This window comes from Anas acuta, chromosome 2 (assembly GCF_963932015.1).
Source record: "Anas acuta chromosome 2, bAnaAcu1.1, whole genome shotgun sequence".
NCBI lineage: Eukaryota > Metazoa > Chordata > Aves > Anseriformes > Anatidae > Anas > Anas acuta.
In genome coordinates, this window is record NC_088980.1 from 7,448,211 (window position 1) to 7,458,784 (window position 10,574).

General features: G+C 49.7%; 2 protein-coding genes across 12 annotated transcripts in view; one reads left to right on the plus strand and one right to left on the minus strand.

Annotated features, from left to right (window-relative positions):
- KMT2C (lysine methyltransferase 2C) overlaps positions 1-3,195 on the minus strand; it is a 195,691-nt gene extending 192,496 nt beyond the window's left edge. For 9 of the 10 annotated variants that reach the window (XM_068673400.1, XM_068673406.1, XM_068673403.1 and 6 more), the window contains exons 1-2: positions 2,963-3,195; positions 2,675-2,851 (exon numbers count right to left, since the gene is read on the minus strand). In XM_068673400.1, coding sequence (XP_068529501.1) covers positions 2,675-2,850 — 176 coding nt within the window. In that variant the 5' untranslated portion in view covers position 2,851; positions 2,963-3,195. Of the gene's footprint in view, positions 1-2,674 lie in introns of all 10 variants that reach the window. The other variant, XM_068673407.1, reaches the window with a different exon arrangement.
- A 354-nt stretch (positions 3,196-3,549) lies between these two features.
- Positions 3,550-9,207, plus strand: LOC137852097 (basic proline-rich protein-like). 2 transcript variants are annotated; one of them, XM_068673420.1, is made up of 2 exons: positions 3,550-8,117; positions 8,299-9,207. In XM_068673420.1, the coding sequence occupies exon 1, from the start codon at positions 3,554-3,556 to the stop codon at positions 4,847-4,849; it is 1,296 nt and encodes a 431-aa protein (XP_068529521.1). In that variant the 5' UTR covers positions 3,550-3,553; the 3' UTR covers positions 4,850-8,117; positions 8,299-9,207. The 2 variants fall into 2 exon arrangements, with proteins under 2 accessions (XP_068529521.1, XP_068529520.1); XM_068673419.1 differs by having other exon boundaries at positions 3,550-7,118; positions 7,930-9,207.
- Positions 9,208-10,574: the final 1,367 nt, after the last annotated feature.

The window sequence follows — 10,574 nt, forward strand, 5'->3', positions numbered from 1 at the left end:
ATCCCACAGAAGCAGATTCAAGGCAGTTTTCCATCTGTCTACTTAAACTCATCAAATTTGCGTACAAACATGGCCTTTGAGAAGGAAAAACACCAACCTGCAGCATCCTCAAATATTGTATTGTTCTTTAACGGAGGCTTCCATGAGGAATTCTTTTTTTTTTTTTTTTTTAGCTATGCTGTCTTAATGCAGGGCTCTTAGTTTTATCATTACTTAGACTGCACTTAGCCTGAACATTCTGTGGAACATTTCCTATAATGGGATAAAGCAGTTGAACAATTTGACTGGCTAATAGTGATTTAGACATGTGATTACAGTACAGAAAATGATCTGACATATGCTCTTTTATCTGGTTTACATGAGGCACATAAACCCCACTGGAAAGCGCAGAAGTGAAAAGGAAGACATGCCCAAGCAGTCATATGAAAACAAGAGAAATTATTTATACTCATTTTATTTCTGCATTTGCTTAGCTAGTTGTAATCAGTATTTTGTAAAGAGTACAACATGATATAAAACCATTTTTCCTCAGAACTGATGCAATAAGACCCGTATCTACTTTGTGAAAAAGTTTGAAAATCAGTATTTTAATAACAGCCTAGCTTCAAAAGCATTTATGACTTACAACACCTTTACCAATATTAAAGATTTTCCATAAAGATACAGAAGGACACCAGCCATGCTTAGCACCACACCAGGAAGGAATAACCATAACGTAAAGAAAAAAAGAGTACTGATTAATTTTAACTTTTGTCTCAGCTAATTTCATTTCTTACACAGACGCTTCTACTCATGTCAGCAGAAGTACATATTTTTACAGCAAAATCTACTTTCCTCCTAAAACCAGTTGACAATATTCCCACGGCACCAAAAACCTATCTGAAAAAAAGGAATTACCTCTTCAGAGCCCACTTTTCGTCAAGAGCATGCACTCAGCCTCAAGTTGGCACACAAGATATGTCAGTTTTCTCTGATAGTGCTAGTTTGCCTTTCGGACAGACTGGTCATTTCCAAGGGATTTGCATTTTTCTTCCTAGAACAACTTCTAATATAAAAGCACTCGAGGTTTTCTGCTCAAGGCTTGGCTTCAACGCGTAGAAATAAAGTATGTAAAACTAAGCATAAAGCTGATGAACCTAGCAACTTTACTGCATATATATATGCTTGGAAACTACTTTCAGGTATGGTTATGAGAAAATTTGTACCAAACACGGAAAACGATGAGGAGAAAGCCACAAGCACTGCACCAACACCAGAACCAGGGGGTGAACGCTTGGATCTTTCAAGCACAACTTTCGACAAGGAAAAAAGCCACACAACCCAACCTACGGACGGTTGTGTCCTGGACTATTTACGCCACACGGAGCTGGAAAAAAACAAATTATTGTAGAGGAAAATACCCTCTCCGGTGCGTGCTTCCTGCACAGCAGGCTCCCTCCCTGGTGCTTTGGCAATTCGGGGTGAAATTCAGCGAGGCCTGAGGCGGGCGTTGGGCACGGGGTGAGCTGCTCACCTGGCTGTACGCACCCGGCCGGAGCAGCCCTTGAACACAAAGGGAAGGCAGCTCGAAATCCCCTGGGCTGTCCCCCACAGCCTGAATTTCTCTGCGGCTCCCAGCCACGCTCCTTCAGCCCCACGTCCCCGGCCGGCTTTGTCCTGCTCCTGCTGCCCTCGGCTCCTCAGGGAGCCTGCTGCCTGGCCTTCCCCCAGCACCGAGCACGTAGCAGCGGCCCAGCAGCCTCCCCCGCTTCCCTAAACCCCGCTTCCCCAAACCCCGGCTCCCTAAAACCCCATCTCCGAGCTCTTTTTTCCACCACCCCCCCCTAAGTTTGCTCGGGGCTGAGGGGAGCGGGGGGCCCCCCTGAGGAGCGGAGGCGCTCGGCGGCGGCGGCCGTTGTGGGGCGGCCGCTGTGGGGCTAACGAGCGCCATAGCACCCCGAAAGTCCCCTGGATTAAGGGCAGTCTGTCACAGCAAAGGGGCTGGCAGCCCCCCCTAAAACCCCGTTGTGTCCCCACCAAGCTCTGCCGTGCTTCGCCGCTGTCTCCCCCCCCTCTTCTATGCGAGGGCAGCCGCTTGACAGCTCCCCGAGCAGCGCCCTCAGCCTCCGGGCGCCTCAAAGTCCTGCCCCAACTTTGTGTGTGTGTGTGTGTGTGTGCCGGGGGGGTGCCATGGCCAGCCACTTAGGGCAAAAAAAAACATCTTTTTTTTTTTTTTTTTTTTGCCTCAAAAGGGAGAAAAAATGGGAAGGCTGCCGTGGAAAGCTGGGGATATTAGATCCGATATCCAGGCGACGCCGAAGGAAGGAGAGTCCTGGAGGAGAAGGGAGCCCGAAAAGGAGGAAGGGGGAAGGTGCAAAGGCAGGGGGGGAAGGAGGAAGAAGGGGGAAGAGCTGGCGAGAAACTCCGAAGAAAGAGGGAAAGAAAACAGGGACGGCGAAAGAAAAGTGAAAAGGGAAAACGGGCGGAGGAAGACAAAGGTGAAAAAGGAGGAGGAGGAGGAGGGGAAAGTGCAAAGGGGAGAGGAGGAGAAGAAAGAAGGGCCCCTCTCAAAATGGCATTGGGCAGGAGGGAGGGGGCGACGAGCGGCGAGGCTCTGCTGACAGCTCTGCCTGCGCCTGGCCGCCTGCCCCCTGCCCCTCGGTGCCTCGCACACACACACACACGCTGAACTTACTTCTTTCTGGCTCTCTGGAAAGGGGAAGCGCCATCTTTGCGAGGCCGGCCCCTAGGTCTTTTGTCTGTGGCTGCTGCTGCTGCTGCTGCTGGGGGGGGAGCTCCAGGCTCGGGGGGTTGCTGCTGCTGAGGCGGCTCCACCACCGCCACCACCAGACTCTTGTCCTCCGTTGACATCCTAGTCAGCAGGACGAGAGAGACACATGGATGATGATGATGGGGATGAAGATGAGGATGGTGATGGGGATCCCGATGCTCCTCCTGCTCCCGCGGCTCCTCTCCTCCTCACCTCCGCCTCCTCCACCTCCGCCTCGCATCGCTGGCCTCAGCCGCCGCCGACCAGCACAGGTAGCAGGGGGAGCAGCATGGGGGAGAGCAGCAGCAGCAGCAGGAGGAGGAGGAGGAGGAGGAGGAGGGGAAGGGAGGGCGAGAAGGGAGGGAGGGAGCGGGGAGAGGCGGGCGGGGGGGGGGGGGGGGGGTGCGAAGAGAAAGAGCGCGGAGGAAGGAAGGGTCTCGCACACAATAACACCCCCTCCCCGGCTCGGCGGGCTCCGTCGGGGCCCGGGGCGGGGGGGGGGGGATGGATAAAAAGGCGGAGAAGCGAAGGAGAGGCGGTGGCGGCTGATCCCTGCCGCTGGGCTCCCCCCTTCTCAGAGGCCCCGGGAGCTGGCGGCTGTGGTGGTGGTGGCGGCTGTGGTGGTGGTGGCGGCTCCTGCGCTGCCCGGCTGCGGCGGCCGCCGCTTCATTGTAGGGCGGCCCCGCGCCCTCCCCCCGCGCACAGCCCCCGGGGGCGGAGGAGGAGCAGGAGCAGGAGCAGGCGGCGGTGGTGGTGGTGGTGGAAGTTTTGACAGCTCCAGCTGGTGTGTGTGTGTGTGTATGTATGTGTGTGTGTATGTGTGTGTGTATATGTGTGCCGAGTCCGGCCGGGCTCCTCGTCCCCTTCCCAGCCGGGCCGGGAGCAGGAAGTTTAACTTTTTGGGGGAGCAGCAGGGGAGGAGGAAGGGTGAAAAAGGGGGAGGAGAGCGCACTCCCCTCCCTCCCTCCCTCCCTGCCTGCCTTTCCTCCCTCCCTTCCTTCCCCGCGGGGAGGAGAAGGGATCCCGGCGCTGCCCCGTCACCCCCCCCTCACCCCCCTCCCTTCCCTTCCACCCCAACCTCCGCCTCCCTTTTCCCTTCCCTTCCCCCCCGACACATCGACGCGGCAGCCGCCCTGCCGCGGCCCCACACTGCGCCTGCCCGGCCCGGCCCGCCCGGCCCCGGGCGCCGCCACCCCGCCGCCGCCGCTGACCTCACGGGCGGGCTGCGGGGAAAGCGCGGAGCGGGGCACGGCTCGGGACGGGGGCTCCCCGTCGCCTCCCAGCCCTTTTATTTATTTATTTTGTGTGTGTGTATGTGTGTTTTTTTTTTTTTTTTTAAGTTATTTTACAACACAGCGCGGCGCACGGTGCCACCCCCCCCCTTCCCAATCGGGGAACCCCACAGCACCAGCCCCACACGCACAGCCGGGAAGGGAAGGGAAGGGAAGGGAAGGGAAGGGAAGGGAAGGGAAGGGAAGGGAAGGGAAGGGAAGGGAAGGGAAGGGAAGGGAAGGGAAGGGAAGGGAAGGGAAGGGAAGGGAAGGGAAGGGAAGGGAAGGGAAGGGAAGGAGGGAGGGAGGGGGGGGAGCAGAGTTCAGCGCTGCGTGCGGGGGAGACAAAGTCTGCGGAGCGTGGCCGCCTTCCAGCAACTCCTGCTGGAACAGCTGCGGCCGCTCGGGGCCCTCCCCCGGGCAGGGGCCTCGCTGGCTGCCTGCCCGCCCGGCTGCGCCGCGGCGAGGCGAAGGCGGGGTTCGGGCAGCCCCTTCCAGAGCGTTTCATGCGGTCCCCGGGGCCCGGAGGGACTCGCTCCGAGCCCAGCCGGGGGCGAGCGGGGCAGCGCCGCGCCCAGGGGCTCGGTCCCCGGGGCCCGGCAGCGCCGCGGGCTCGGCTGAGGGGCGCCGCCCTGAGGGAGCCCCTGAGGCGGCCCCCGCCGCCCGCCCTCAGCCGGGCAGCGCCGCGGGGCCCCTCAGCCGGGGCCGGCCTCCTTCCCTCCCTCCTTCTCCCCTTCCCTCCCTCCTTCTCCTTTTCCCTCCCTCCTTCTCGCCTTCCCTCCCTCCTTCCCTCCCTCAGCCCAGTGCCCGCTGCTCATCCCGGCCGTGAGGTGAGCCTCTGAGGGGCTCCCTCCTCGCCCCACTTGTGCGTGTTGCACAAGTTCTCCGGGCTCCCACACAGCCGTGGGCAGCGATAGCGGCTTGGTGTCAATAAATACACGAGAAACGCTCCGAGAGCCCCGCTCGGGACGTTTCTGGCCTTTGTCACCCAAGGGTTTGGGCGCTGCGTTGAGGTCAGGGGGGTAAAAAGCTGGCCTGAGGGAGCGCACTGAAGGGTGAGCACAATTTGGGGATGTAAAAATAAGCACAGAGTACTCCGGACCCTAACACTGTGCCTCCTCACCAACATTTTCACTTGTCAGCTTCAGAAGTACCAAATTAAAGATGACGTGCTGTGGCAACCGCAGCTTTTGCTGGCCTGTTTTCTTGGGAACTCTTTCATAACAAAAAGCCTCCCTTGGTTCGTTCCCCAGGTAATTAAATAAGATCTTCGTGATACTTTCCTATCTATCCGTGGAGATAAAGGCGATATATTTATCTCCATCTCTATACAAACACACACATACGTATGCATAATTATACAAAGCCACTCAGTTCCTCAGCCATGCAAAGACAACTGCTGGATTATTGGCGTGACTTCCTTGGCCCGACTGCTGAAAATGTACCAATTCCTGCCAAATTAAAAAATACGTTCTAAGCCAAACATTTGTATTACAGTGTCCCTACGTGACCACAAAGGTGTACTGCTCATAGGACTTCAGATAGGGGAGCTTAGATGTTTACATGTTGTCTAGTACATCGAATTTTGTTAAATCAGGCAAGCGAACATAAATTAACTGAAAACATTTCATCCTGCACAGGCCCAGGCTTGGGTGGAAGGGAAGGGCAGGGAGAGGGAAGCGAAAGGCCACAGCCTCCACACAGCCGGATCAGCGGCATGGCATTTGCTGGAGTTGCCAGGTTGCCATCTGGCCTGTTAAAAAAATGGCCATCTCCTGAAATAATGACTGTGCGAGCGCGGATCCACTGCGCATGTGCTGCGGCTTGGGTGAGTCTAGGATGTGTCAGAGCTACTATGCATGTGCAAATTGATTTGAGCTTAGACACGTGAGCATGCTGTGGGCTCAGCTCAACTGCTAGGTGTATGAGGAATAACTGTCACAGCCCACAGCAGAGAGACGGTCAGTGAAACCAACCGATTTCGCTTGTACACGCGTGGTTCATCCAGTCATGCCATTTAAATATTGTTTAGTTTCTTTAGGCCCACTGTAAGTAGTTGATGTTTGGCGATTTTTTTATATTATTTTAACGCAGATATGTGGTTAGCAGTGTTTTAACTTTTTTCTCCATTGTTTCCAATATCGACTATGTTTATACATCCTTATCACAATACAAAATCCTGGCGCTAGCTTTGGTTTAGCATGGTCTAGGACAAGAGCGTGTTAAGGGACTGATGCCCATTAGTCACAGGGACGTGCATTATCTCCTTACATGTCAGAACAAAGCCGGGCAGGTCTGCTCTGTAAACTGCTGCTGCCATTGCTGTGGCAATCAAAGGTGTGAAGGACTGAAAGAGACTTGTGAGCAGGAGCCCAAGGCAGAGATGGACTTGCAGGAAAGTGTAGATTTGCTAGCATTATTTATATCCCTCAGTGATGGCAGGGGGACAAGCTAGGAGAAGCGGTGTCACCAAATATAAATCCTGTGTAGGAGTGCTTTGTTGATTAAGGACATTTGAACAGCTTTGTCAGGAAGATTTTTAAGTTTATAACTGGCCCATGCTACCCAGCTATTATAAATTATCTTGGCATGGAAAAAGCACATTTTTACAACAAAGACATAATATTAAATGAACAGGCCCTCTGCTTTACTGAATGTTAAGAGATCTTCCAGTTCAGTGTAAACTAACTCAGGTGAACTGAGACACCTATTTTTATTTATTTATTTATTTATTTATTTATTTATTTATTTATTTATTTATTTATTTATTTATTTTTGTTTTGTTTTTTAACTTCCAAGGGCAGGTAACTTTGAAACTTTCAGCTAGAATTTTACATTGTCTTCTGTCTTGAAGTAAACATTTCTGTGTTCTTGGTATGGTTTTTGAATATAAGTGAGACCCTTGCAGCAGTGATTAAAGAGCACATGCTTACAGTTTTGACTGCAAAACATCTTGAGCTGTCCCAGTGTGCTTAATGACAAACAGCGGTATTTTCATGCACAACAGTAGAACAAGTTGAAGACGGGACACAGTCTTAAATCAGCTCATTAAGGAGAAGGATCTCGTTATGGAAATCATTAAAGGAAAACGACAACTGGTATGTAAATATACTTGGTATGTAAATACCAATTGTACTATTATACAACTAAAACAGTCTATGTAACAGAAATCTTGAGAAATAAGGTTATTCTAGAGTCTATCTGGAATGGGATCCAGGTATTTTTTCCTTAGACATTAGTTCAGAACTCTCACAGTTTAATGATAGTTTCCTTTATTATTTATCACCAAAATAATAAATAAATAGTTTTTGTTCTGTTTGTGCCTGTCTTTCAATTGCAGAAAAGATCACCAGGTTATCACAAAGGCTTCATCTAAGATGCATCAGCAACATGCTAACGTTTTAAGTGTTTGAAGAATTAAACCACTTCGTCTTCAACCTGTGCTAAACTAATGATTCTACACCATAGTCTTATTGCTTATTGCTGCTTTGAAAGCTGGACAGAGTCCATTGCCCGTGCATGTCCTTGTGCAAGAGTGTCAAACTGCAGGACAAAAGGTGCAGGGGACAGCTGAGGGTAGTGACCACATCAGGTGCCCATGACACTTTTCCACATGTGCATCAGTATTCACCAAAGGAGTGCAGAAATAGCCGGATAACTGTTTTTTTCAGGATTAAAAATAATAATGATAAAGAATTATAGACCAGGTCTACATCAAGTAGCAAAACCAGGATCACATCATACAAATACGTGTCTCCCAGTTTGTTTGTACTAAACTTGGCTGGACTAAAAAAAAAGTTAGCATATGTTAATTGTCGTATTCTAACGAATGCGCTGTAGAAGTCTAGTTTTAAACTTGAAATGTTTGTTTCTCCTTTTCATCAGTTTTGCTTACTTGTCATCTTGTAGATCTGTCTTACTTTAGGCAACAGCACAGCCTGGATATTAGGTACGACATACCCTTGAGCAGTGGTGACTTTCCCAGCAGTTTGGTGAGGTGCTTGCTGCTGCAGATGATGGGGGATAAGCCTTGCTTCTTGTCCTGACCGGTATTCCCAGCCAGATGGAGAATTGCAGACATCAGGTGCAACAGACAGGTACTGTGGAGGTCCGGTCCCCCTAAAACCAATCTAACTGCTCTTTGGAAGCAGTGTGGTTCACTCTTTATGCAAAATAATAATAATAATATTAATTCTAGTTCTTTTTTCTCCCCCACCTGCTTCCCACCATGAAACATCATGACTTGGATTCCACAATTCCCCACACAAACTCATCTAGAGTAAGCGTATGAACATGGGTCGTCTTAAATAATACGGTCATATTAAAGTCTAGGCTCCCCATCCCCTGCCTGCTTTAACTTGATCAGTTTAGTATGTGTTAAAGGCAGCCTTGCCTACGCTGTGATATATGTGCTAACATCACACCTTTACACCTTAGTCTCGCCAAAGCCCGAGGCCTTTTCATCATATTAAGCTACTTTGACTGGGCTAATGTGACTGAAAAACACACCTATTTTATCCATTAAGACGGGGCCAAAAATGTTAAATGCTCAAGATGCGAGCCCCCAGGGCTTGTCTATATATCGAGTTATTACACGTGGAGACTTTTATCTTCATAAGAAAATGTTCTTTTTGTGCACGCCAAAGTGTGAGTTTAAAACTAGTGGTTATACTATAACCCTCATGCAGACTCATTCATTCTGGCATCTTCTGGCTTTTTTTCAGATTAACTTCTTCCAACTAATTTAAATTAAATAAAAAAAAAAGGTACTCAGAGTAACTTTGTCCACACAAGGAATTTACTCTTACTACACTTAGCGGTGGTACTATTAATAAGACCTTCCTGTATGGAGAAGTTTTGTCAAGTAGGAATGTTAATTTTGCACATTTGTACCAACTATTTTCAGAAATGCTTAAATTCTCCCTAAACTATCAGTTCATATAGTTTGTTCTTCTAAGGAACGGTGGACTGTGCAGTGTTATGTTGTATTTTGTTAGCATCTGCGTGCAGTTTGTAAAACATCTCCAAGTTACTTACAGACATCAGTCTGCTCCCTTTTTTGTTACGTGTCTAATTTGTGGCAATCCATTCCAACTTTATGAATCTGTAATTTTATGACTGTTCATATTCTGAATTTTAGTTTTGACATATCTGTGGTGGTGGGCAGCCAAGAAATAAAGTTTCATTAAATACTACTAGATGTGTGTGGTTATTATTATGTTTTTTTAATCCAGAAAGGTAGAATGCCAATGGCTTGAGTAAAATCTAATTAGTATCTGAAAACAGGACATCTCTTGGGTTAAACGCTGCCTGTGTTGCTGATATATGCAAGCCAGGAAAAAAAACACAGCCAGTAGCAAGCAAACAGGGCAGTAGCTGGGCACCGTGTGTGCACCTGTGGGAAAAGTTTATAGAGTGATTGGTGCGAGGGGAGGACTTCATCATGCAGAAGGTTCAATACATTTCTGAGCAGCGTGTGCTGTTTGCAGGAGTGGTGCTTTACACTCAGATTGCTTAACAGAAATAATGAGAACCTGGCCATGAAACAGGGGAAAGGATTCGTTTATGTGCCTTCAATCAAATGTTTTTGTGACTGGGACTATTTTATTCTGTTCCGTACTGTTCCTAGTGCCTGGCAGTCCTGGTTCCCGATACGAGATCTTGGGTGCTACGATAATAGGCATTTAGATGTTATTGGCAGAGATAACCTTGTCACATACTGCCGGTTTTGCCAGGAAATAATCTTTGTCCCAGACCTTTTAAAGGGGCTGTAGGGTAAGAGAGGCGGGTGCCTAGGGTTGAAGTCAGGTGAACTCGAGGAGCTGAATCCTGTTGGCAGCTGCTTCCTTCAAGCCAGCTACGTGTGTGAGTAAGAACAGCAGAATTTGGCCTTTGTTTTTTGAAGTTAATTGCAGGCAATTTATGGGGATGTCACCTACATGAGGTCAAGCCAGAATTCAGGCCTTTACTTCCTTACTAACTAATGTCTTAAACCAATTACCTGTGTACCCATATGGAAACAATAGCAGAACCTCCACTGTCACGACTACCCTGAGATCCTAAATTACGTATACAATAAAGGCTGTGCATGCATTTTGTGGCTGCAAACAATGTTATATTTCAGCCTCAAGCAGAAATTTTCTCCAAGCCTTAGCCCCTCGACAAGAAAAACACACTTTTTAATGAAAGTCCCGACACCACCTTAATTACAGTGCAGCAAACATTACCACCGTAATCCCATTTCCTCCTTAGGCAAGGAGAGCATCCCTAGGGGCCTGGCTGCCTTTCTTTACTAGTGACCAGTTTGGCAGAAACTGCCTTTTCCCCAGCGTTTTGTTGTTGTTGTTGTTGTTATTTAACCTCTACTGCACTGCCCTGGGGGAGATGCACAGGGAGGTGCCGGTGCTCCTTTCCCTGAGCTCCTTGCAGCCCTCCTGGAGCTCTGAGCAAGGGGCACCGGGGGAAATCCAGCCCGCAGCCTGGTGCTCAGCATCCCACAGCCCCTCCGCCCGTCTCCCACGATGCCAAAACTTCAGGTTCAGCCCCTTGGTACG